Source organism: Drosophila simulans, chromosome X (genome assembly GCF_016746395.2).
Source record: "Drosophila simulans strain w501 chromosome X, Prin_Dsim_3.1, whole genome shotgun sequence".
Classification (NCBI taxonomy): Eukaryota; Metazoa; Arthropoda; class Insecta; order Diptera; family Drosophilidae; genus Drosophila; species Drosophila simulans.
The window spans coordinates 14,802,601-14,830,532 of record NC_052525.2 but is presented as its reverse complement, the minus strand read 5'-3'; the positions used below and the strand labels follow the sequence as shown (position 1 = coordinate 14,830,532).

The 27,932-nt window shown below is 42.5% G+C and overlaps 3 protein-coding genes across 16 annotated transcripts in view; all 3 read left to right on the top strand.

Moving 5' to 3' along the window:
• Window positions 1-255: 255 nt before the first annotated feature.
• Window positions 256-5,015, top strand: LOC6726017 (WSCD family member CG9164). 2 transcript variants are annotated; one of them, XM_016172550.2, is made up of 5 exons: window positions 256-774; window positions 2,970-3,122; window positions 3,303-3,429; window positions 3,484-3,852; window positions 3,981-5,015. In XM_016172550.2, the coding sequence occupies exons 2-5, from the start codon at window positions 2,988-2,990 to the stop codon at window positions 4,301-4,303; spliced, it is 954 nt and encodes a 317-aa protein (XP_016039397.1). In that variant the 5' UTR covers window positions 256-774; window positions 2,970-2,987; the 3' UTR covers window positions 4,304-5,015. The 2 variants fall into 2 exon arrangements, with proteins under 2 accessions (XP_016039397.1, XP_039152261.1); XM_039296327.1 differs by lacking the exons at window positions 256-774; window positions 2,970-3,122 and adding an exon at window positions 3,226-3,249.
• Window positions 5,016-6,549: 1,534 nt separating this feature from the next.
• The window catches only part of LOC6726013 (inhibitory POU protein), a 28,381-nt gene continuing 6,998 nt past the window's right edge, over window positions 6,550-27,932 (top strand). For 3 of the 13 annotated variants that reach the window (XM_039297025.1, XM_016172557.2, XM_039297023.1), the window contains exons 1-3: window positions 6,553-7,456; window positions 13,527-13,583; window positions 14,049-14,225. In XM_039297025.1, coding sequence (XP_039152959.1) covers window positions 7,331-7,456; window positions 13,527-13,583; window positions 14,049-14,225 — 360 coding nt within the window. In that variant the 5' untranslated portion in view covers window positions 6,553-7,330. Of the gene's footprint in view, window positions 7,457-8,028; window positions 8,062-13,526; window positions 13,584-14,048; window positions 14,226-27,932 lie in introns of all 13 variants that reach the window. The other 10 variants (XM_039297027.1, XM_016172554.3, XM_016172556.2 and 7 more) reach the window with 7 other exon arrangements.
• Window positions 24,446-26,539, top strand: LOC6726014 (serine/threonine-protein phosphatase alpha-3 isoform). Its single transcript, XM_016172551.3, has 3 exons — window positions 24,446-24,788; window positions 24,872-25,008; window positions 25,083-26,539. Exon 3 carries the CDS (start codon window positions 25,278-25,280, stop codon window positions 26,184-26,186), a length of 909 nt encoding a protein of 302 aa, XP_016039394.1. The 5' UTR covers window positions 24,446-24,788; window positions 24,872-25,008; window positions 25,083-25,277; the 3' UTR covers window positions 26,187-26,539.

Here is a 27,932-nt window from a genome sequence, read left to right as displayed (position 1 = left end):
AAATACGGTTTCAAGGGAGTTACTGTGGCAATGGCCACCTACTGAGCATTTCTGGAAACTTCATTTGAGATCGGCGCCGGCGCAGAGCCCTCAAAAGACCCCAAATCATGCCCAGCTGCTGAAAAAAAGGGGTTGCTAATGGAGCTTTTCCGCTTCAGTGGCAACGCCATCCAAAAAAAGCTTTCAATCATCCCCCAGTGCGATGCTGATGCCGCTTCTTCTTCTGCTGCTGCTGCTACTGCTGCTGCTTCTGCTGCTGCGAGTTGTACCGTGTGGATTCCACTTCCTCCGAGCCGAACAGAAATTCTCGGACACACGGAGCACACGGAGCACACAGCGCACAACACACAACGAGTGCGACCCCAAGCATTGCGCATACGACGTGTGGGCCGAGTGGCACAAATAAATAGTTCACATTTGTTTGTTTGGCCCTGTGTTGGCGATTGTTGTTGCTGCTGCTGCTGCTGCCTGCCACCGGATTTGTTTATTTTTTTCACAGTGATTGTTTTTTGCCAGTGTGTGCGCAAGTGTGCGTGCGTGTTATTGTTAGTATCCAATGTGTTCTTGGCGATTTTAAACAGTGAATCGCCGCGAATGGGAGCCTTGTGATTGCCCCATTCTTATCAGCAGTTGCCTGAATTGCGATTGTGATTGCGAATTGCTCGCTTGACATGTAGCTGCGAATTCTGGGCGTGTTTGTCGCTGGTCGGTTGGTCGGTTGGTTGGTGGTTGTGAGCGGCGTAAAAGGGGGGCAAGGATCCGGAATCGGTATCGGTGAGTACAACTTACACATATGTATGTACATTTGAACATTCGTCGAGCAAACGCAGCAAATGATTTGTTTACATTCAAGCGAATGGTTCTGAAAAGTGAGAAATATGCGAAATGTACTATAAGCGATTCGATTTCTTTCGCCGCTAGAACATTGTTTATTTGATCCCATGCATTGTTTCATCGCACATTGCCCCATTGCTGTGTTTATTTTTGATTATTCTGCACATTTGTTTGGCTTTGGTCTCGCAATCAAAATGCATATGCATGGGATGAACTGCCCCTTTCACGTTCGGTAGGGGGCTCGGGAGCCCCTCTTGCAAGCATTATGTAAACCTGTGGGCTGGGCCACCGATTCCACCTGCGATGCCAACGTTGTTTCCGAGTTTTGGGTTCTCTGGTTTTTTTATTTCATTTTTTTTTTTTTTTGTGTTTCCTCCCATTATGTTGGCTGCGCTAATGTGCTTGGCTTTTGTCTGATTTATGCCGCAAAACAATCAAATTATTGCCAGCCAACCCCTTCTGACCGCCGCACATCGGTGCCGCGAAGCTGGTGGTGCCCATTTTTTATGATATTTCTCCTTTTCCCTTTTGCGGCCGCCGAGCCATTTCATTATATAGTCTCTAGCTTGCACTGAGAAAAACCATATATATTTTTTGGACTAATGACTGAATTTTAGTTCTAAAACTACTTAAAACCTATTATATTTGATTAATAAAATGTTAGCTAGCAAATTTTTTGTTTCTTATTTAATATTAGCTATTCCTGATCACTTTTACATAATTTCTAGCCAGAAAAATCTATATAATTTCATGGTATTTTGCATGCTTTACACACGCGCTAATTTCTCGCAGTGCACGTTCAGCTTTCCTATTTTTTATGCCGCTCTCCTTTTTTCCGCCTTGGGTTTTGTTTTTGTTTGCGTCTTGTTTCAGCGCTGAACTAGTTTTTGGCCCACCACCATTGAGCACCGCGATTTCCTCGAGGAGGGGTGGGTGGCTCGAGAAGTTCCGGGGGCTGTTCGCTGGTGTTCGTTGGACTTCCGCGCTCTTCCGGGGTGGAGTGCCGTATGTCTTATATCATCATCCAGCGGCTTTTCCGCCGGCATCCGATGGGCCAGAGTTTATCGGTGGCTCAAGGATCCGTTTGGCCAAGGACGAGTACCCTTCGAACACCCCTCGCCGCCTTTTCGCCCAGCTGTTGCATAAATTTTCGCATTTAGCTGCTTGTCTTTCACATGTGGATGTGTGTGTGTGTGCGTATGTGAGCCTAGCATGTGTGTGTGTGTGATGGGGTGTCCTTTTGCGGATTTCGTGAGCGTTTTATGCAGCTCAAGGAATTCCGTTGAAGGCATGACAAGGCTTTTATTCTCTTATTCTCATTCCCCCCCTCGAATGCCCTTTTTTTGAAGGGGTATTTAAGGCTTTGTGCAGAAGTGTTCTGCAGAATAAGTCGCTTCTTAACTGAACAGGTCTAGATTATCTCTTATCATTGTCTAAAAAGGTATTTGCCACACTCATGCATTATTCATAAGTACTAAATAGAGGTCTAGAAATATTAATAGTAACATTTTCTATAATAATCTAATATTTTCCTAATTTTAATATTGGATGAAAAGCTCCACCCCTAATGATTTTGGGCGCTGAATGATGATGATTGGTATTTAGTCATCGAAGACCTTTATCAACGCGAATGACAAGTTATCAATCATTCGAGGAGCCCCCAAAAATTAAATGAGAATTCGCTATTCTCGTGCTACGCTGGGCTGGAAAAACCTGCCTTCTGGTGGCTTTTCTTTTCACAATTTTCATTTGCAAACCAAACTGAAGTGCGCCCCATTTCCGCCGCCGGCTGTCTGACTGACGGACTGGCGAGTTGTCGGGGTTACCGATTCTATTCTGGGCGGTGGTAGGTGGGCAAATGGGCCCATTTTGGCCAAGTTAGTCATGTTAGCCAAGTGGCTTCTGCCCTCCTGCCTACAGTTTTTTGTTTCGTTGTCATAACAAAATCAACAGAAGAGAAAAAAAATTGATTCCACGCTTCCTTGTCGCTGCTGTTCCTGGCCAAAATACACCGATAATTGGCTTCATTAATGCGAACATGTTCATTTGAATTATTTTTACATAAACGAGAAACGCTCGACGATGCCAGCACAATCCGCAGCTAATAATAAGCCCGATGGTAATCCCAATTTCAGTAATGCAAAGACGGCGACATGGCACTACAAGGCTGGCGCTTTTTCGGTGTCTCGGCAACCATCATCATCTACATCGGCGGCGTCCTGTTCCTCTCCATGAACAACATACCCGGATCGCATCCCAAACGACCGCGCATCGAACGCTTCGCCGAGGTGAGTCACGAGTGGCACAAGCTGACAGCTTTCCCATTTTCCGCTTGGCAATTTTCCGACTGGCATGTGGCATTCCAAGGAACAAAATGTACAAAAATAGCACCGCCGGATGGGAGGGATGAAATATGTATGTTTATCCCCCCCATTTAATGTAACATTTCTTTCAATTTGTATCCACAGTTCCCCAGCTTTCATAGTCCTCGGTTTCCGATGCCCAGCCGCAAGATGACGATACGCTGGTGTCGCGACCTCAAGTACATAAATCGAGATCTTCCAATCTACGCGGATTACAAGTCCGACTTCTACAGTGAGTGAGCTGACCCTTTGAAGTTTGACCTTTCTGTAACCATTCCAACTTTAGCGGCCCTGCCCAGTGACGTCAGTGCTGCCCTGCAATCCCTGCCAGCGTTGACCGCCCTGGCCAGTTTTCCTGGCAGCGGTAACACGTGGCTGAGGTACTTGCTCCAGCAGGCCACCGGCATCCTGACGGGCAGCATCTACAAGGACTACGGCCTGCTGAAGACCGGCTTTCCGGCGGAGAACGTCTGCAACAGTTCAGTATTATTGGTGAAGACCCACGAGTGGGGCAGCAAGGCGTGGGCGCCCTTCTCGAAAGCAATTCTCCTCGTCCGCGATCCGGAGAAGGCCATCATCGCGGAGTTCAATCGCCAGAGTGGCGGTCACATCGGATTCGCATCACCGGATCGCTACAAGCGCACCAAGGGAAAATGTATGTTTTGCATATATGGGGGGCACAAACCAATTAAGCCCAATTAAGACAGTTATGCATTGCAAATTAGAAACTATTATTAAGAGAGAGCTTCAATCTATTGCTAACTGCTTTGGTTTTCATTACAGACTGGCAGCAATTCGTGAGCAACAAGCTCAAGGGCTGGGAGATGATGAACCTCAGCTGGGCGCGCAACTTCACGGGCAGCATCAAGGTGGTGTTCTACGACGACCTGGTCCACCATACGGAGCGGGAGCTGCGCTCCATTCTGGACTTCCTGCAGTTCCCCATCAACGAGCAGCTGATGCGGTGCGCCATCATGCGGAAGGAGGGCATCTTCCGGCGGAAGAAGCGTCTGCTATCCTTCGATCCTTACACGGAAGCCATGAGGGCGGAGGTGCAGAATCGACGGCGCATCGTGTACGGATTGCTGGGGCGTCAGGAGCCGTAGGATATGCATAGGATTATCTATCTGTATCTACATTTATCTATAAGAACTCTGGGCAACGAGAAGGGATATCGAATTCGTACCACCAACAGGAACTAATTGAAAGCAAAGAAAAACTGACAAGCACAATTGCAACGACAACGAGGCACAAAGCAAATGGAATTGCAACCGAGCATCCAAATCATCCCCAAAATCATCACGACTCGTAGGACCATAGATCTCACTGGGGGTCAGCAAACACACACATACATACATACAAACATAGGTAGCAATGCCCCAGCATGTAGTCCCGTTTTTCCACCCAGATCGTTCCCAATCGTTTGCTGCTCGCTTGGCGCATTAGTTCAAATTTGTTATGTTCAAACATTAGATATGGTATTTTATAGAGACGCATAACTTTAGGTTGATATATGTATGTACTCGATTGTACGTATTTGGTATAGGCTATACAACAAGGTATTATGATTCCTGATCGAATTTATGAAATTCATTATAGGCCATGTTGTGCTTCATCGCTCACCAAAACTCAACTCATCCGCAACTTATCCTTTGGTCACGTTGAGGTCCCATATTAGACTATCCTTGTAAAAAGTTTTATACACGACTCTACAATAACTTGTGAAATATTAACAACGGAGCCTATTAGATAATTGTACAAAAACGAAAACCAAACAAATCGAATGAGAAACAATGAAGTGGATTTAAAAACCAAAAATTTAAGTTTGTTTACTTTCTGGGTTGGATTTGGAATGGGCTTTCAATAGCTTTTCGTGTGTCCTGACTGCATTTGAAAAAGTTGGAAATATAAAAAAAATTGGATTCAATTTTCTGTGAACTTTCAGCTGCTCTTTCTTCTTTTATAAGCTTTTCGCGTAGAGTCCTTAAAAGCTTTCAAAAGCTGGAAGGGTATGTAAAATCCTTCTTCAGTGTTCGCGTTTTACAATTAAGAATGAACCACAGATGGCGCCAGGAGGGCGAAATTTCCATTGAAAAACTAAACAATAACCAAACTAATAAAAAAAATATATTAAAAAAAAAGGTTTTTAAAAGTAAATTATAAAAATATAATAAAATCTTTTATTTATTAATTCCTTGGCATCTCAATTTCTTAAATGAAGTCTGAAAAACCTATATAAACGCAATTAATTTGTTTGTTGTGTTTTAAGATGTGTACAACATTAATTAATTCTACTTCGAATGATGAAAGTATAGAGTTTATCAAATAACAAATAAACATTTAATTATACCTATTATTTTGAAACTAATTTAAAATATTTTTATAATAAAGTTGTTATTTTTTTATGCTTAACCAGATAAAACTGACAATAAATGGGTTTGTTCAACGGGTTTGTTTAGACTATGTGCGTTGTCCATCATCTTGCGCGATAAAGTCAAAATATTAAAAATTTTCTTTAATTTTACAAATAGGTAGGTTCTAAAGGTGGCACCCTGTAAGCCTGGCACTGCGATCGGGACACCCTGTAGCTGATTTGCCATGCTGCATGCTTTTAACAGTTGCACTGCAACAACTAGGCCTTCGAATCGCCACTCCCCCATTTCGGAACTGACCCACCTGCTGGCTATCCCTGACCCACCTCCTCCTGCGCCAACCAACTACCTCCTCCCCGCTCTATGCCTTTCCCCTCGCCTGCTCCATCAGTCCCACTGACATGTACGCCCATTTCTGTTTTGGCATTGTTGGTCCGCCGCCGCGTTGGCGTTTTGTGCCTTTTGTTGAGGCTCAGCGAAAGCCACCCACCGAAAACCACCCACTGGCCACCGGCCACCACCCCCCACCGGCTCCCCTTCGAAAATCAGAAAAAGAGAGAGAAAATAGAGAGGCAGAAATGCGGAGGAAAAAGAATTTGTGCCATATGCTGGACATTGCGGGGCATTGCGATGCTCGGCTTTTCCAGGGCTCTGGCTCTTAAGGGGGTGGTGCTAACCAGTTCGGCCCACTGCCACCCACTCTCACCCACCGGAAGCTAGTGTGGCAGTGCGCAGACGCCGCACCACTGACGCTGGCATTGGCTTCGTCAAGTTTGGAAGGACTCGCCGGGTAGAGACACACCGACTGCTGCCCAATTCCAGCTGAACGAAGGCGCCGGCTGCGCTGCCCGCTCCCATCGGGCGACCAATCAAAGGGCGCGCGCTGGCGTTATATAAGGAATTCGGCTGCCATTTTGAGGCAGCGGGCAGGACACGCCCACGCTGATAAATAATGAAAACATGTCGTCCGCCCCATTGAAAATAAACTCTGAAGTTAGCGAAACTCATCATAGAATTCTTTATCACAACACCACGCGCGCTTGTCTAGTTGTGAAATCTGTGTCCTGTGTCCTGTGCGCTGGCGTTTTTGAAAATTTCGAAAAAATAGTTTGTTGAAGGCGTCTGCAAATATAAATACACACACACATATGCTCATTTAGCGCGGCGGTACGGTCGAGCGGTACACAAAACGGCAGAGTAATACCACGCAATCAAATTGCAAGTCCAAGAAACAGGAAACGGAAGTCGGTATAAAACGCGGGCCAACAGCTCCGCTTCGCAAACGGTAAACAGTTTGAACGCCGACGCCAAACCGTTTAACCCGTTTCGAGTGCGCGTAATTCGATTAGCAGTCCAAAAGCCAAGCAAAAAATAAATACAAAATAGAGAAGAAAATTACAAATAATTAACCGACGGCATTCGGTAACTACTTGGGCAACATTTTTTTACTGTGATTTTTTTCTCAGTTCCGTCGCGTTCCACAAAAAATTCGCATTCAATTGATGAACTAGCCAACGGCGAAGAGAATTAAATACAAGTGCAGTGCATACGATCGATCGAAGAATCAAAGCCAATATATAAGTAGAAAGAAATATAGTTTAGGGCGCAGTTGAGCGGGCCCAGTGCATTCGATATTTGTTGATGTCCTGCATGCAGGACACGTGCTAAGGCTGTCCCAGTAAGTGCTTCAAAATTTACTCGCCAACCACTTTCGACGCCTCCAGGGCGTTCAAGCTGGAGGAGGATTTCGTCGGCGGCTGCATGACAATGTCGATGTACTCGACGACGGATAAAATGAAAATGTCAGCGCCCAGTTGTTTTCCAGGACGCTACAGTCCCTCCTATCGAAGTTCGGAGCAAATGCGTCGCTGCATGCCAAATCCATCTGTAAGTATCCATCGGCACTTGCCGGGAGAACCTCACCCAACCAATCCATTCGATACCATCGATGTGATGCATAGGAGCCCAAGAATAATTTGGGGGCATCCACTGATTCTCAGGATAACTTCTGTCCAGTTTGAACTTCCATTGATCTTATTGGCAAATCTAATTGGTTTCACTATCAGAAACTACCAGCTTTCACAGTCTTGAGATTAAATCTCAATGAGAATAGTAGGATTTAGTTGAAGGCTATGAGTCTGTTCTATGAATATTATTACTCCTAAGAAAGTTGTTTAAATATTTGAATCCTCCGGATCCTAAAACTCATTAATAATACAATTAAATCATATGTTTTTACATTAAATAAGCACATACAACCTCTTTAAATGTTCTTTACTATTCATTAATGATGCCATCTTAGGATTCCCTGACTCTATTAATTTGCTCACATATTGTAAACATTGTTAGGCTTTTTGTTAACACACAAGCGTAATTTAAAGACGTTAAGCACTTAAATAAGTATATATTGATAACATAGAAGATACTTACTATACCACAGAATATCCTTCCTTCTACAGATTCACATCTCATCATCCTGCGATTCTCTCGAGGTATGATTTTCACATTAGTACGATTTCATTTGAGTTCCTCCGAGTCATTGCAAAGCAAATTGAATTTGCTGTGGGCTGTAATCAAAACCCTTCCACGATCACAGAACTTCAAGTCATCATATAGATTATGAGCTACATCAATTTTGGAACACCTTATGTAAATGCTTTATATATTGATAACTTGGCTTTCAAAGTGAGTTATCAGAGTTAAAATCATCATCATCATCATCATCAACTTATACAACATTTAAATACTTTTCACTTTACTGATAAGTATTTCTTATATCCGACTACGATTACAACATAAATCCATTGTTATTCTGAAAAGACAAGAAAAGCTTTTTCAATTATTACCATTTATATGTTTTCCCTTATAATCCTGTTCCTGTCTCCGATATGCAAAATACTTTTCACAGGAGCTAGATCCTTCGCTTGCCATTTAAATATCATAGAAAGGGAAAAGTTGCACATTTTAAAAGAAGCAGTGTGTGTTCCTGTGACCCGCAAATATGGGCTCCATTCATACTTTCATTTGCATTTGGCAGCTGAATGAATAAAGGGAATACCGACTTCCAACACTCCGTTGAGCGATATATAGAGCTTGAGGATGCCGTGTTTTTCCCGTCTGAATGCATTAATAACGAATAATTCGGAGTATTTGGCAGGCGTCTCGGAGTTTCCCAGTGTCCTGCTGAATCTTTTATGAGCTTTGAGTTAAAAATTGAATGGGAACATGGGCAGACATTAAATGGTTATTACTGACAGTTCTCAGACAGGTTTATTGATGCCAGTCTGCTGTCCAGGATTACAGGTGCAAAGGCGAAAAGCGAAGCAAAACGGAGAAAAGGTAACAGGAAACGGAAATGCCAACTGCAAGTGCACTTCCCATTTTCCGCTCGCGATTATTTCCGGCAAAGCATTCGTCTTAATTACGCCGTGAATGTCGCCTAAAAGTTTTCCGGATTTTGTGGGTCCTTCGTTGCCCACGAAGCGAACCCAAACTGAAGGGTTGTGCAGTAACCTTGAAAAGTGATTTGAAATTCATTTGCATTAATTATTTACCAACTATTTGTATGCGCTGTTGACCAGCTAGACAAATAAAAAATGTAAAAGCCCGGGGCAGAAGAACAAAGACGAGCAAAAAAATAAATGAACACGACTGAGTGGATATGGTTATAGCATCGTTAATGAATGCGTATTTTACGGATTAAAGATATTTAATCGCAAAAGATGCAAGTGAAAGATACAAATGAATAGATACAAGCTAACAGAAGATTACAATTTCTGTACGTTTAAGGATATAATAGTGCAAATTCAATAAATAGAAATTTTTTACATATTATTTTATATGGTTATAGCATCGTTGATGAATGCGTATTTTACGAATTAAAGATATTTAATCGCAAAAGATGCAAGCGAAAGATACAAATTAAAAGATACAAACTAACAGAAGATTACAATTTCTGTACGTTTAAGGATATAATAGTGCAAATTCAATATATAGAAATTAATATATGTATATATTTTTATTTGCCCTAAGATAAAGTTACCCTACAAAAATATGAAATTTTTAAAATTGAAACAAGGCGTCTCTTCCATTTCAATTAAACTTCAAAAACACCAATAAAACCTAAGTGGCAGGCAATTTATGGAGGCAAAAGTGTCTGGGTTTTCCACCAAAGTTATACCACCCATTGCTAGGGCATAAAAAGTGCATAAGCAAATGCGAAAAAGAATGCTGGAAAATTAGTTAGAAAAAAAAGCAGGCAGGTTGATTGCCCGAACAGGTGAATAACTTTTTTCCCACTTTCCCATTTTCCAACCCCGCGCGGCAAGTCCTTAAATTAATCCGACACAGAAGCACTTTAAACGGGGGTAAAAAAAAAAACGAGGAAATCACTTCAAGTGTATTTCCTTCTTTAAGGGGCAACAACTACATTTGCTTATCGGATTTGTTGCCCCTGCCCCTTCAACTGGCCGTTAGCCACTTTTCGGCTTTTTGAAAAGCTGCCAGCGGAGCAAGTTGAATGATCAAAGCGGCGGATTTATAGGATTTATACGCTACCCTTGGCTGGGCATTAAGTAGTCGGTGAGAGGGCAGGGGGTGAAATCGTCATCCGGGGGTGTGGGACATGCGGCTGAAGAAGCACCTTTTTAGCTGGTTACAAAAACACTTAACGCCTTGCAGTCCATTAAATGGAAATTTGTCGCCGATCCCCTGGACCGAAGTTCAAAAACCAAAAGAACCAGAGAAGTGTGATTTTCAGGGGCGGGTGTTTTTTTTTTTTGTATCTTTCTCGTTTTAAAAACTGAGAGGGGGGCTTTGGGCATTTGTCATTTAACTTGAATTGTTTGGCTGGCGCGCTAAACGGACAGCGGCGGCGTTAATTTGATTTAAATATTCATAAACTGCATTAAATGGCAGCGGCATTAAAACGAAACCAGCTGGAAAACAATTGACAAATTATTGGCAAAATCAAACGGGAAATAAAGAGTATGGAACCCCAGGCATTTTCGAAGGGGAAAAGTCGGAAAACGTATGAAATCGAAGAATTAGCTTAAAGGCTAAAATGAGCAGAAAACATAACTAAATCAATGAAATTAATACACTAACTAAGTATATTAAAAACCTAAGAGAAAAGTGATTTTAAGGGCAATCCAACTGACTTTAAACTATGAATGATATTTCTGCTCATATCAATATTATTTTTTTATAAAATATTAGTTATCTACAGTTGACTGTGAATAAATTCCAAAAAGTTAAGAAAATTTCAAAGAAATATTAGTTGTATATTATAAAAGTTTAAAAATGCACATCTGCATGCTTTTTTATAATAATTAGAATTCTGCGGATATCAGAAATAGTTCTTATCCATATATATGTTATAAAGCCACATTCATATACTAGGATTTAAACTTTCTTACTGCATTAACTAAGCTACTGGTTTTAAAGTACCTAAATTCATACGCATTTAATTGCTCCAGTATTTTTGGCGGTTTGTTTTGCAGCGCAATCGATAAAATTAAGCATTCAGCAATGCGTATCTATTTACACACATCATGAATATTAAATTCCCACAAAAATAAACAACAACAAGCAAAAAATCAAATTATTTATATAAGGCACACACACACACACATGCAGGGCACACACACATACACGTAAAGACACCGAGACACACGTGCAGAGAAAAATGAGACAAACAAACAAGTGCGAGACAGAGAGAGAAAGGACGAAAGGGAAAAAAACAGTTCACTTGATTAATTTTTCACACTAATAAAGAATTTATGTGCAAGTGTCAGGCTGCAGTGCGAACCCCCACCCCTTTCTCCATGTGTATGCGTGTATGTATGTATGTGTGTGTGTTTGTGTGTGTGAGCAGGTCAAGACAGTGTCCTGGCCATCGTCTTCCCTCTCTCTCGCCAGGATCCTGGCCTAGGTCGTGGCTAGAAAGAGAGGGCCAGAGAGACAGCACCATTTGATGAATGACTGCGCATATTAATTCATAAATTAATTCACTGCTGCGTTGCGGTGCCAAAATTTATTGGCCAACAAACTGTTGCGAATTCTGGTCAGGAGGGCTTTCCGTTCCGGATTTCCTCGTCCTGTCGGAGATCGAAAACGTTGACTGGGCTTAAACTAGGATTTCGGTTTGGGAGCCATGAAAAAAGAGGGAAATTTCCAAACAATTTCATAAATATTTAGTGCATATATACCAAAAGAGTTAAACTACACATTTATAAATGAAAGGAAGTCCTAAAATCAGTCAGATGGTTTTGAAACTTTAAATGTGTTGTTATGATACTAACACCAAAACCAAATCCTAGATTCCAATCTAGACAATGAAAATATTTCGAAAACTTCCAATTTATCAAAATGGAATATTCGAAACCCTTTAAAAAATATATTCCTTTTAAAAATTTATTAATGAAAACAAATTTTTAAAGAACTTTAATAGCTACATGTTTGAAAACAGTATGCTGATGAAATTGAATTCTAAAATGATTCTTTTTTATGTTTTTAAACAGACATTGTCGCGACATTCAAAACTTGCCATGCATATCGGATGAAAAATCGAGTTAGCACAAATAATTGCTCCTGTGCCATTTCAACTACTTTCTCTTTTTCGCCCTCCTCTGGTCCTTTGTGTCTCGAAACCCCAGAAGTCTGTCATTTCCTTGGCATCCTGTAATGGGAGCACGCGTAAATGTGGCCATTAAGGTAACACGACCCCCTTTTGGGCGCCCCTGTCCACCTGCAAGTGCAAACAAACTGTCGCTGTTGGATTATTTGCACACCGCCAGCCACCTCCCTGCCACCCTATGTGCCACGCCCCCTCCACAGACGCCCCTTTTTAAGCAAGTGTAAGCAACCATGGTCGGATGGCGGCTGGCTGTTTGGATGGTCAAGGAATGGGCCAAGACATCATTGGGAATGCACAACATTTTGATTTCTACGATGGCCGCCGCCCGGTTATTGCGGTCCTTCGTGAGCCAAAAGGAGTCAGCCTGCTGCGGTGTGAGGGAGACGAGTGCAGAGACGGCACTGCACTGCTACAAATTGCACTTTACAACACTTCATTTTCAAATTGCTGTCAAAGTAAGAAACGTATTAAGTCAACGTTGCAGTACGAACTTAAAAAGATCCTTCAAAACCATTTACTTTTAAAATATAAGTTATATTTTTGAACCTCTGGTTTTAAATTTCATTTTACTTATCGAATTTAACTCTTTTCTCCGCTTTAAAGTTCTTAAAAAGATAGTTAGCTGGTTCTGGAATGTTTTCAGTGACCTTCAAATATTTCGATTTTAATCAAACTTTTGAAACTTGTGCGAGATCTTGTTTTCTCTCTGTGTATCTGGCTAGTCCTTCGCATTACGCCTTTCGCCTGAAAATGGGCCGCAAAACGTGAGCGATGCCTTTGGCTTTTGGCCATGTGGGTTCCGTCTCATTCACACTGCAAACCCCCTACTTTGTTGTCGTCTTTCGTTTTCGTCGTGCGGCGTTTTGAAGTTTTGTGCGCATCTAAATAATTGATTAACTGAAAAATTCGTGCGAGTTTCGTGTACACAAGGAGTTTGCTGCATGCACATGTATAGCACAGATACACACACATACATATATGTGTATATATCTATATATATCTATATATAAAATATAAAATCGATAAGACTGGAATAATAAAGACGACGACGACGACGGCGACGACATGAAGATGAACCAGCGGGCACGGGAACCGAAAAACTTTTGATATTATTTATTTAAAAACCCGCTAGTGGGGAATGGCCGAAAAAAATCGATAGGAAGCCAGCTGGTTAAAGACTTTAAGGTTCAGGTTATCCAGGAATCTGCAGTCACTCTTTTGCCTCTCTTATCACAAAATATGAAAAGAAAACACATATAATTGCTGCAGTGGCACTTGAATCTATACACAATACTATCGATGTTTGTTCCGTCTTTTCAGAGTCGTTTGTTAGAAGATGCTTCCCTATTATGCAATTCGTGGTCAGCACGTCAGAATGTAAGTTAATATTGAAAACACAACAAAGTTAACCAGTAAACCATGTTTGTCTTGACTTGATTGATTTTCCTTTTCTGAAATTCATTTTGATATACATTCGATATTTGATATTCGATATTCGATATTTGATCTCTCTCGCCGACGCCGACTTATAAATATATCTCTCAGTATATCTATATGTATGCCAACGTGCAACTGACATCGAAGTTTGCCTTTGTTTAACCGAAAATTCGAATTGGATTTGGGTGATTTGTTCTCTATATAAACACACACACATAAATATATTTCTATTAATAAGTATATATGAATACATTCCCTATTGTTTCGATTGTGTTCTTGCCTGCGGATCAACTGTATATCGTACATTTATCCCTGCATCCTCAATCCCTTACATGCATATAATCCTAACCCTGCTAACTTCCAACCTACTGACCACTCCGATCTGCGATCTTGTCTCCACTCCAGGGTGATATCTTCGCGGGCATCAACGATGGAATCCTCAGCAGAGCGGAGGCCCTGGCCGCCGTCGACATCCAGAAGCACCAAGCCCAGCATGTACATAGCCAAATGCCCTCCCAAATCAAGCACGACGTCATGTACCACCATCACTCCATGAGTGGGCCTCCCCAGCGTCCGTTGCAGGTGAGTCCAAGTTCAACTACGAAAATGCTCTTACTTTTGAATCAAGTCTTACTTTTAAAAGCTACAATTATGTAAATTTAAATTACATTAAAGTACAACATGGATTTGGTTAAAGGGTTTCTTCCATAGATCACTTTAAAAGCTCTTAGACCCATGTGAAAAGCCCATGTTTCTGGCTTTGATTAGCCAGGACAGCTAAGACTATCTATTGTTCTTAAGCATAGTACAAGTATTTAGGACCAACTCTACGCCGGAAGTGGTAGTCCAACGGTTGATTGAACCCAACCAAGACGCCCCTTCCTGCGGTTTTTGTACAGGTCGGACATGGGGTATTAGCCAATGTCTAGAATGCTGCAAATTATGAAAGTCACTCCCTGATGAGGCGGGTTATTAATGGCAGGGAAACGGAATCGAAATCGGAAATGAAGAGCGGGCAAGGGGGAAAGGGGCAAAGTGGCAAAGGGAAACGGAACTGTCGCATTGGGACAGCCGAGAACTCCAATTTCCGTTTTCGATGGTCACACGCATGTCTACCTACAGATACATGCACACACGTACACTGTGCTTGTGTGTGTGCCTGTGTGTGTGTGTGCGGTTAATTTGAAATGTTTCTTTAATAAAATTAAAATTGTGACGTGTAAGCCTTCTGGGAACGTGCCACGTGACGGTCGTTTGCCAGGTAAGCACATCATGATTCGTGTCGTTAATTGTATTGTACTTCAACTCGAACTGGGCGTTCCGAAAGGACTCTCCTCATCCTTCCGAAAGGGGGTTAGCGCCCAAGTGGTGGTTGCCGCTTTGCTGCTGCTCTATTAGAACTTGATTGTAATCAAATTACACCAGCAACCTGTTTTCCTTCCTTCCTCGATTCTATTTTTTTTTTTTTTTGCTGTCCAGTTTACTGTTTTTCCACCGAGCCTGCAGCTAGTTGTTCATAGTTCGGCTGGTGCTCATGTTGCATGTTGCTCAGGTTGCTGCTGTGGCTACTGTTGCTGTTCCAAGTTGCCACTTGTTTTCGGCACAATCGAGCATGACCAAAGTGCGCCCTGTCCACGCGCCGCCGTCCGCGGTGGTGGTTGATGTGGTCGTGACCCCCATCCAACCGCCGGCAATCGTCCGTAGGCAAAATAATCCACTCGACTCCCTCCTGGCACATGAGGCACATAGGGCACATAGAGCACATGCTGCACATGCAGCCAATAACCCATAGCCCATAACCCATAACCATTCCCAATTGCCAGCGCGTGCTGTCCTTAATTTTCGGCAAACCCACTCGACGCGACGCACTCGGGAGTTTCGATTTCGGTCTCAGGTGCCGGCCAACTCTATCAATCACCCACACTCCGGAGGAATTGGAACTGGGAACACCCCGGAACAGAACTCCATACGATAATTCCCGCACGCGGGATCTGCGATTCGATTGTTAACAAATTGGCTTTTCCGGCCAGAGGGTTTCGCCCTAAACGGGCTTATTAATAAGAGACAAGAAATCAAAAGTCTCAAATAACAATCGCAACAGCAAGTGGAGGATGCAAAATATTTGGACAGGCTAGAAATGAATTTTTAGTATAAAGATTAGTATGAAAATTCACTTCATTTTGCTAGCAAGCTTAAAGGACCCAGTTTAAGAACGCTCTTCGAAATGGTACCTTTGGAAAAGTAGCACTTGAGGACATCCAAGTCCAGGTTAGACGTAACCCTTCTGTGGGAGACTGGACACCTTGTGTCCACCGCAAACAAGTTTGGCAACTGACCCACCCAACCGCCGGTCAGCAGTCGCACATGAAATATGGAGACCCCGAAGGAGAGCTACTTGTCCATGTGGGAATAACCTAGTGGGAAACACCTGGACTAGCGTTCACCAATATTTGGCATATCGAAAAGAATTTTTTAATTGCGCTGCTAGTTGACCAATCAAGTCGACGGCATTTGGCACAATTCCTGTCTAATATATGCCAATCCCTAGAGAAGCTCAGCCATGTCGCGGTGCATCCTTGCGCACTCTTCCAGGTGTTCTTGGTGTAGTAGCTACGTTACTTGAAGGAATCTTCCTTAGATCGATCTGTGTTTCTACTTTTAGTGGGATTTCATCCTGCAACTCCATTAAATCCACGAACTTTCCATGAGCCAAATGTCCCTTTGGTCCGACATTTAATTGGGAATTTTCCTCTGACTTATTATTAACAAATATTATATACCAGTTTCCATGACTTACTCAATTTTTTAAATATTAACTTACACAAGAATAATAAGATTATTCACATACGTAAAGGAGAGAACAATGAACGCCTAATGCATTTGGTCTTGTGAATTATTTCTAGGTCCAAAGTTATAGTAAATCGTTGCATAATTCATTAGATGGACACTCCTCGCCAGTTTTACCATTGAAAATAGATGGTTTCAAAGGTAAAATTCTGTCAGCCCGAGTTTACGAACTCCAGCTAATTGTGGCAGCTACGTAGTTAACTCGGTGCTACTTATAAAACCACCTGGACCCCCCTTCCAGTCCCAAAATCCTTTCGCATGGCACACCTCCCCCAATCCGTTCAAGTGGAAACTTTCGAGATGGAGGAGTGAATTGCAGAGGTGGGCTGTCAGAAACTCTGGTAACATGTGTCATAATCGTTATGCCAGAAGACAGAAGGCCCCCAGCAGCAGGAGCATTACAAAACTCATTAAATTAAACTAATTTACGAGCCAGGAAGGAAAATAGCTAACAGCAAACAGCTAACAGCAATTCTACTGGTTATCCAACTGGTTTTCGGTTTTCGGAATTTGGAATTTGAAATTCGGCTTTTGCGAGCATATGAAAAGCCAATTATGTGGGGAGGCGGCGGCAAAAGGGTAAACAAGAGTAAATATAATGCTAATTAAAATAATCATATCCATCATAAAAACTCGAAATGCTAGCAAAGGGGCGGGTTTGTTGTCAGGTTGTCAGAACATTTGTAACAATTACGGCGGCGGCGGCAAAATATCCATTATCAATTTCAGCGCCCAACTGGGATGAAATTTTCGGGCTGCTGGTGCTGATGCTGGAGTCGGGATTCTGGTTACGGAGCTGCCCACTTTGCAGGCATTTATCGCAGATTTTTCCGGTCCGAAACTTATGCTCCGATCTGGTTAGTCCATATTTTCCAGGCCATGCCCAAGCAACCCTCGCTCACTTAATTCAATTTAAATTACACTTACACACTTCCGGGCCGGGGCATATCCTGTCCATTAGTATTCGCAACATATGGCTCAATTTCCCTCGAAACGAATCGAGCTGAGTCGCTTTGAGTCCTTTTCCGAGCACGCACCGCCCAAAGGGATACAGGGGCCAGGATACTTGCAGGACACCGAGGGGGCCTGGCCGAGGTCCCAGTTCCTGGAGTTCAACCACAAGTGGTTTATCATACCGAGTTCATTTAGTGCACCTGTTTGATTTTTACTCTCCATTCCCGCCCGGCCTTCACTTCCCTTCCCCTCCTGCTGCGGTCGTCATATTGTTTTGTAAATATCGTTAACTCACCATTGCCACTCCACACGCAATCGAAAACTCCATATCCACAACCATTTCCGGCTGGCTTCAACTATTTTTCCAGCGGCGACAGGCGACAACAGCAAATATTTGTCTTTTGTGCACATTAGAAACAACTTACCGCTAACTAGGGTGGCTGCTTTAGGGTGGACCTTCGGGGGATACCCGCTGAAGCCCAAACAAACGCATATTCCGGGTGTTGATGAAATGCGTGTTTGCCTCTATGATTGCAGTTCCTCGGGTAAAATTTTGAACTTGTCTTGAAAAGAGTGCGCTATTCAAAACCAAAAAAAAAAACATTCAAAAAAAACCAATTAAAATATCAAAAAAAAGTCCTTATGTGCAAGAACTAGAACTAAGTTTGAAAACTCAAGTCAATTTATTCTCCTATTTCTATTGCAAAAGCAAATCCATTATTGCGCTGAAATTAACAACAAAGTAGCCCACTTATATTTAAAGTTCTATAATCACCGCAATTTAACAGCCTTAAATTGCTTAACAAACTCTAATTACAAAGCAAACGGAAGGCATTTGACTATAGTTTAGCGTGCATTGAACTGTATTTTCCGACTTCACTTGGAAAACTGCAACTTCTTGTCGCTGAAAAGTTAACAAAAATGTAGAGCTAAGCAAAAAAAGTGACGGGCATTTCGCTCCAACCAGGAAATCGTTCAAATTGCCCAATTATCGATTATTGCATATTGCTTATCGTGCGGTCATCAGCAGCATTGTCCGCTTATCGATTACCTTGTCATTTATCACCGATTCCGTGTGATTGACTTAATTAAATGTGTAACCATATTTAATGTTGACCAACTGGATGGGCCGCAAAAAGTATACAAGCGTATGCCACAATGAACTCATGAAATATTGAAGAAATTATGATTATTAATGCATTAACTTTATTTAGTGGCCGACTGGTCATGTTGCTGTTTGTCCCCGTTGTTTTTGCTTAGGTGAAAGTTCAATGTCTGTCTGCGAATCGAGCATGTTTTTTTCATTTATTTATTTTATTATTTGCGCTGTGCAGAAAGCTTTGTGTCATCCAGTGACAATTTACCAACTCCCCCAACTGCCAAGCCTCCCTCCACTTTCCCCCCGATGTTTCCATTTATTTATTTATTTAGTTTCCTTTTCTTCATCAATTATTTAGGACCTGTATGTGTTCGTCTTTTTTATGGCCAAGACAATTGAAGACACGAAAGACGGGGACTTCTCGGTTTGGGGGGAATTGCAGAGAAAAAGAAAAGGACAGCGTCGCCACGAAACGGACACGGATACGGATACGGATACGGACATTGCTCATACGCCAGGTGGCACCGCGTCCTTTTCGTCCTCGCCGCCAGCTAATAGTTCCAAACAATTACACGCAACGGCGCATTAGAACTTCGACTGCAAATTGCACTTTCTCCCTGCACTCTCATACATTTTTAATGGCCCGCTTCGGGAGAAACCGCTTTTAGCCCTAATCGACTGATTGGCCAAATTGCAGATTACAATCGGATCACAGTCTATGGACGGAAAGCCAAAGGAGTGCACAGTTTAAACAATCAGACCTAAACTGTCACTCTCATGCGGTTAAGTGCTTTACTTTATAAAGCTTTTCAAACAAGCAACTTAGATAAACCATTGCAGATACTATTTTAGGTGATTTTTGATAAATATAATTACTAGAACCTATAAAGATACATAGCTTATTTCTTACTAAATACATATTCTATGGAAACGCCTCTACTTTTGGCTATGAATAAGTTATTACTAGTAGTAAATAACGTATATTGGCACCAGAACTACTTTTTAAGGATATGGGTTTGATATTTCCCCGAGTGCAGAGTCCCTTAAGATGTAACTTAACATCTGTCGACACTTGCGTGCCACTTGATAAATCGGATCTAACTAAGTTAAACCCACTGCCCAATCACCAAACATCCAGATGGGTCCGAGTAGATAGACAAAAAAAAAAAGGGTTGTGACAGTTAACAGGTTAACCTGCTTAAAATGCAGATCAACGCATCACTTGACCCACAATCCCCGCACTTCCAACCCCCCGCTGATGATTCCGGTAATATATGGCATATGTAGATGTAGGAATCGAAACGCCCAGGAACACCAGAACTTGGCAATTATCAGTTACAACTGTGACGAGGGCTTGTTGGTCGCGGCGAATATGTTGCCCATTTTTTGCCGACTGCTTTTCAATAAGACTTTTATTTACTTACACCGAAGTGAGCAGCAAATTGATCGCATTAATGGCCATAACTAGTTTATCCCGTACGCCCATCTTATCAGGGGCGGATTATACACGCAGATTTCCATTACATAACAATGAAACTTTGGGGTGGCAGGTTCCTGTTTTTCGATGCGGATGCTCACTCGACGAGGGGTTATCTATCCAGCTATCAGCTATCAGGCCAAACGGAACATTAATGCAATTTCAATGAGCCTGAGCTACGGTCAAAACAACGAGGATGGAAAATCCGTGAACACTCTTTTTCGATTTGCGGCTCCTGTTCCCGGCGACGGCAACAAGATGGAAGGAAATCCAACCACCACCATGAGGCCATGCCATGCCATTGCGATTCCACCTGCCCGGCTGTTTGATCCGCTTGTTTTTATGCCCGTGCCGGGCATACAATTTGTTTTAGCCAAAAAGGAGGAGGAGGCGGAGGAGGAGGAGGGAGATTCCCTGTTCCCTGATCCCTGATCCCGTGCCCAAAGCAGCTCCCACAGGAATTCCCAGGCAATATAACTGAAAGCAAAAATGAAGATAACAGTCAGCACGGCAAGTGCAAATCCACCCGTCCATTTAACAACTTGTGCGCCACCCTCCTGCCACTCGGCACACCCCAGCTCCCGGTGTCCTGGATGTCGTCCTCCGCCGCCCATTCATTCTCCGCATCCTGCTCGGCCTAAACCAACTAACTGCCTTTTTACTCGGCGCGTCTGTGGGCGATTGGCGTGGCCCTGTTTGATGCTTGTAAAGACCACTTTACCCGCCATAATAAAAATAAATCATAATATTTCCCTTGCCCCCTTCGTGACCCCGCCACTGTGCACAGTGGGCTGAATCAGTGATTTTGGACGCTTATTCGCTGTTTCAAAATCACTACATGCTTCAGTAACAACAAGTGTTGTTTTGTTATAAAATTAAAAATTTACGAAAAATTAATATTAGATGTTTTGTGAAATATTTTATGGGAACAAGAAGATTTTAGGAGATTACCATTCCATATACATATGTGTAGTTACTAAAATTTGGTTATCTACAAAATATAGGTATATATCTCATGTATTTCTTATACACATATATATGAATAGATTAACTTCTTAGACAGATGATAGCAGGCAGCATATATCTGATATATATCCCATCTATATAACCTATTTCCGACCACTGCACCATACCTTTGTAGCACCAGCAAGTTCTGGATGCTGGCTGCGTGCGCTACTCCGGATCTGGTTGCTCCTTGCTGCTTCCCGGAGGTTGTAACCCCGGATAATGTACTTAATGCATCTACATATTAATGTCGCACCGCCGAAAAAAACAAGGGAAAGGGGCCGTGGTGAGGTGCGGTGAGGGGAAGTGCAGGCTGACGAAAAAAAAAAGGGAAAAACAGGGGAGAATTACACGGGTGAACTGAGGAAACCTGTGCCTCCGCGCCTGCTACTTTGTATGTAATTTCTATTACCACCCCCCGCCACCCACACCCATGGGCGTACGTGGAATCCCTCGTGTCCTTGTGTGTTATGCGTGTGTGTGTGTGTGTGTGTGTGTGTGCAGCGTGTCGTTGTGCTTTTTGTTGTTGTTTTTATTGCACAGACTGGCGACGCAGCGTGTGATTGCCACTTTCCCTCTGCACTGCAAGAAAATGCCCACAACTTGCACTGAAATCAATTAACTTTGATCTAAAGATGGTTTTTAACAATTTCTTTAGTTTCTAGCTTAATTATTTATAGTATTTATTATCTGATCTATAGTTTCCAGTATAATTAGTAAATAGTTCTGCCTTTCTGCTCCTGACTTCATAGTTCTTATAAACAAATTCAAATTTATCATTATAATCGTTAACTTAATTAAACCCCAATTTAAATAGTCAGCTGATATTATCTTGTTCAATTCTTGGCTATACTAAAACGCTCATAGTTTAATATTCAGTTTAATACTATATATAACACAATATACACTATACAACATAGTGCATCTTTTCTCCCAGTGTTTTCCCACCCCCCTTTTTCGCTTTTCCCTCCTCACCTGAGCCGCTGCACTTGTTCCATCGCCGTGTGCGTGATGTGAAAGAAGGCAACCCAATCGCCGTGAAGGGTGGTTGGGTATGGCTGGGCGGACTCTTCCCCGCCCCCTTGGATATGGTGTCTCCCAGTTGGGCGGGCCGGAAAACAGACGGTTGGGCAGCCGTTAAGCTGGGACCGCAATGTGTAAAAAATTACGAGCAAAAATTAAAGCCGGGGTGGGCGGCAAACGTTGGCAGGTGGTCGCCGGAGGCGGGAAAACTCCGCGGTCTTGCTGGTTTTCCACGCTTCGCCATCGCTATTATTTCCGCTCACACGCATGATGAGCCAGCGACAATATGTTGCCATTAACCCGGCAAATTATTGCAGTGTATGCGTGAGTATTGTTGATCGACTAAGTTTATGAGTCGTCTGTGGAAAGTCGATACACTTGCAAGGAGTTTGGAAAATGGCAAGGAAAATTAACAGACAAACTGCTTTATAGAATGTAAAAGAAAAACACTGAATTGCTCTCGAAATAACAGCATTTATAATGAGTTTATCTCATTTAATTTATATATAACTTAAGAGTTAACTTTATAGTTATAACTTATGAGACATATATGAATGGGGTTTTTACCCCTATATATATATATATATATTCTTCATAATTTCAATAAATTCATAAATATAACAGAGCACCTGTAACTTGCACTTTTCTCGTTATAAATATGCTTAAGTTCATGGCAAATTTTCCATGTTAGTTAGAGACAATGAATGTGGGATGCTGTTCCTTCGAACAGTGCAGAATGTCCTGGGAATTCCCGTGAAATCTAGCTGCCTTCAACCACCCGCCCCCCTCCCCATCCGCTAAACCTACTTGTGATCGAAGGGGCGGTGGCAAAAAAAAAAGAAGGTAAAAAGGTAAAAATGTGAAAAGTAAAAGTAAGTAAGGCCATGAATCGCAACCCCCTGCCAAAAACAAAAAACAAAAAATAAATAAATAAAACAACGAGAAGTAGGAAAAAAGTTGGCCGCTGGCAGCGCGTCTGGCGGATATAAAAATAAAATAAAATCTATTACGTGGCGAACCACCCCACATTTATGCGGCAATTTGTTGCTCCTTGATTGTGTCTGTGTGCGACGGGGTGTCCTTTCCGTATGTGCGTACGTGTGCGTGCGTGTGTGTGTGTGTGTAAAAATAAGTAAAGTAAAGTGTATCATTTTCCCATTTGGCGACCCCTTTTCGCATTTCGCCCCCGGTACACAGGCACTTCTCGCACTTTGTCTCAATTCCCAAAACTGTCGCCCCGGCAGTTGCAATTTATGAAGATTTGTGTGTGGCCAGGATGCCAGCGAAGGGTGGGACGCACGCCAGGATGCAGGACTCAGCACTCAAGGAGACTTGGCCCACTCCGCCCACTCGCTTTCGTTTCGACACTGCACTTGTTTTGATTTGTTTGGAATAATAACAGATGCTTGCCGTTCATATTATTCATTGTGGAAATTATTAGCGCTTGACAATAAAAATGGTTATTTGAACAGCACTCGAAAGTGAGTGCGCCCCCCTGACCACCCCGCCCCCCTCTCACCGGCAATCCCCTGCCGCACAACACAAATTGCAATTTGTGCAAATATTTATGTACATTGAAAATTACTCATTTGTGTAACACCAATTAATTTCAACAAACAGCGGCGGGCGCACAACAATGGCCAAGCCATTTATAAAACTTGGCCGCTTGTTGTTGTCCTTGTTGTCCTTGCTGCCTTGCTGGTCAAACAAATGGGGGAAAATGAGGTCCTTTGTTTCCCCAAAATAAACGATGCCGCTGCTGTTTGAATGTTTGCTTTGCGGTGCGCCAGCACACGATACACACTGTACAGTGGAGCCCTTCGCCAACAGCCGACAAAGCAGTTCAATCAGCTCGAACAGCTCGCCATTATATATATATATATATGTATATATATGGTATGTGTATGGGCGAAAAATGCGGGGTTATTGCCTCATTATTGGGACACTGGAAAATTCCCTGTTTACACTGCCATTTTTCAAGTTGCGCCAACAAATTGCAGCTAATTAGTGGCCACACTAGCCGGCAAATCCGTCGAAATAAGCTCATATATATACAATATACTAAAAGCGGGGTGCACGGCAAATGGCACTCGGCAACTTCAAGTTTTCCACTCAATCAGAGATAATAGGAACAAATGGGCGAGGGTCAGACGAGGGTCGGCGCACTTTTCGAGGGGTGACGAACTTAAATAATATCTTCTTGCTACTGAAAACTCGAGGGCTGAGACAGCTTATAAGGATGGTTAAGGTATCCTCTAATTTAGTTCAAAACTTAGAACAGATAACGAAGAAAATACAAGTAAATGCGTTTGTATGATATATATTTGTTATCTTAAAAGTTTCTGATAAATCACTATACCATTTCATTCCCATGAAACACGAACTGGAACAATGCGATGTAGTCACTGACTTGTCTGTCGTCGATTTTTCACTCGTTTAGTCTTTGAAAAAGTATAAGTCACCGTTCCCGAATCAAAATTTGTTTTAAAATTTTTAAGAAGCCCCACAAGCGTGAATGTAGCGTATTTAAGTGCGGTTCAGTGAAAAGTGCAAAGCACACGTGTATCACACCTCAATGGTCATTACCTTCCGGAAAAGCGAGATCGGGACAAACGCAATCCAAAGACGACTGCTAGTGCAGCACGCTGAACCATTGGCAGCAGGAGGGCTAATGTCCAGATTCTAGAATTCAAATTGCAACAGCTGGACTTTGCACACCACTAGGAGGAACTTAGAGAAGGTGCGGTAATCGATTTCAATCGATAACACTAATCAAGCTGTCAATCTTTTTAATTTTCATTTTGCAATCTCAAAACAAAACAGTCAAAGCGAGAATTTTTTCCTACATTTTCATCAGGCGTGTTTTGTGAAAGGATCAATAGAAAAAACACTGAACGTTAAACAATTCACCGACATATATAGAGGGGAAACAGTTAATTCCATTCGGTTATATTCTGGTGGTAAGCACAGTTAATCGAAAAATTCACAAATCCAATCACGTCAAGTGCAGGTCATCAAGACATCAATTTTGCAGAGAAGTGAGCGCAACGCAGCTGCACCCAAGAAGCGAATTAGTGACCCAAGTAGCCCAGCGCCGCCGAGGATCCAGTTCCATTCTCCAGCCAGCCGCCATCTCAGGGTGAGTCCCTGACAAGCAGCCCCAACGGCGTCCCAGACGATTGTCCTATCCAGCCCGGACAACGCAGCCGCGGCCCCCAAAACCGAGGCCATGGCGGAGGTTCTCAATCTGGAGAGCATAATTGCCCGTCTATTGGAGGTGCGTGGCGCCCGGCCCGGCAAGAATGTGCAGCTGTCGGAGGGCGAGATACGAGGATTGTGCCTCAAGTCACGAGAGATACTGCTGGCGCAGCCCATACTGTTGGAGCTGGAGGCGCCGCTCAAGATTTGCGGCGATATCCATGGCCAGTACTATGATCTGTTGCGTCTGTTCGAGTACGGCGGCTATCCGCCGGAGGCTAACTATCTCTTCTTGGGCGACTACGTGGACAGGGGCAAGCAGTCGCTGGAGACCATCTGCCTGCTGTTGGCGTACAAGATCAAATATTCGGAGAACTTCTTTTTGCTGCGCGGCAATCACGAGTGCGCCAGCATTAATAGAATCTATGGATTCTACGACGAGTGCAAGCGACGATATACCATCAAGTTGTGGAAGACATTCACGGACTGCTTCAACTGTCTGCCGGTGGTGGCCATTGTGGACGAGAAGATCTTTTGCTGCCACGGCGGACTGAGTCCGGATCTCACCTCGATGGAGCAGATCCGTCGTATTATGCGTCCCACCGATGTGCCCGATCAGGGACTGCTCTGTGACTTGCTGTGGTCCGATCCGGACAAGGACACCATTGGATGGGGCGAGAACGACCGTGGCGTTAGCTTCACCTTTGGCGCCGAGGTGGTGGTCAAGTTTCTCCAGAAGCACGATCTGGATCTGATCTGTCGTGCCCATCAGGTCGTCGAGGATGGTTACGAGTTCTTCGCCAAGCGCCAATTGGTCACCCTCTTTTCCGCTCCCAACTATTGCGGTGAATTTGACAATGCTGGTGCCATGATGTCCGTGGACAATACACTTATGTGCTCCTTCCAAATCCTGAAGCCCGTCGAGAAGCGCAAGAAGTAGAGGACAGCGAGATCTGTTAACGCTTCCAGATTTATTATTTTACACAATAACACTGGCACGCAACTCATTCAAAATATCCTACACGAAATCGTTTCGAAATCATCATATCCACAGTCATCCCTAATCAACCGGATCGTAGAAATAGCCCAACCTCGACATATACCTCCATGGATCCTAAGGTTCAGGGGTATGCACTACCCACTTCTTGCATATGTGTAATATTAAACCAATGTTATCAAATGGAGTTTTTCCAGTGAACTCACAGAGATTTGAACGCAGAGCTTATACTTAGCTAATGCAAAATATTGCCATATGTTACTTTTACAAAAATAAACGTCCAATTAAATTCTCAAGTGTTGTTTATCTAACTTTTGTTGTTTTATTCGATTTGCTAATTAGTTTCGTAAGCTAACTTATCCAAGTGCTGGTCATTAATTTAAGCACCTATCCCAACGTGGAAGCCCTGAAAAGTATGCTACGAATTCCGGCGGAGTGAAAAGTGGGTGATCCACCTGAAAAGGAGATTCACCTCCATCTGTTCGTGTTCGGTGACAGAAGTCACCGCCATATTATATTAACAATGCTTAAAAATTAATGAACAATAACAAAGCGCGCGCACACACACACACATGCACACGCAGAGGGAGAGGGCGATATGAGGGCGTAAGAGAGACAGAGGGAGCGAGCTGGCAGACAGACGACAAACAAAAAACAGAGACATAGATACAACAAATTGCGCCAAAAACGCTTTATTATGTCAAAACAAGATGGAAAAAAAAATAGAGAAAAGGAACCCAGTGTGGCAACAACAAATTACATTATATATATAATGAGGTCATTTGCGCGTAAACAATCAGAAAAGAAAGTGGGCAATGAAATACAAAGGGTGGGAGTGAGACGGCGGTAGAGCGTAGGGGAGACGAAAAGAAAACGAAGTCACATGTTTATCAACAAACGGCAAATAAATAAATGTTGTTCGCAAATTTGTTAATAAATCATGAAGTTGGCGACCCAAGTCGAAGAGAAAAAACTAAAGCAAGTGAAAAGAACGGATTTTCGGAAGAAAACCGTTCAGCGGCAATTCAATACTCTTATTTCTTTTTATGTCATAAATAGATAGCTTAATTCTTTTATTCAATTTATTATTTATTATGTAATACCATTTAAGAAGTTTTGTTTAATATGATTAAATTACATTTTAGCCATGGAAGATCTAACATTTACGTAGATTCTTATAGTTCATGAGGTATTTTGTACTTTTGTTAAATATAATATTATTATCCTCACTAAATCATATCTATTTAAGCTAATCTTTCATGTTAAATGCCAGTAAATGTGCTTACATTTTAATTAACATTATTCCAACTAAGCAACCAAATTTAATATCCAACTTACTGGACAAATCCGTACTCTCTTTGCATTTTCAAGAGTATTTCTTGCTTAAAATGGCGTCCTTATGCACACACACACACACACACACGAAAAGGATATGTGTGTGGGAGATGCTCGGTGTTCGTCGCTGCTGCAGAGCAGATACATATATATATGTATGTTTCTATATAGCTACACGGATATACATACATATATGTACATGTTGCAGTGGAAAGGAAATCAATGCAGACAACATTTGGCAATTTGGCAGCAGTGCAATTGTTTCCTATTTTTCCGGTTAGCTACTCGCATTTATTTGTATCCTTTTCGTTGCAAATTGCCTTCTGTTGTTGCATTTGATTTGTCCTCTGGCCG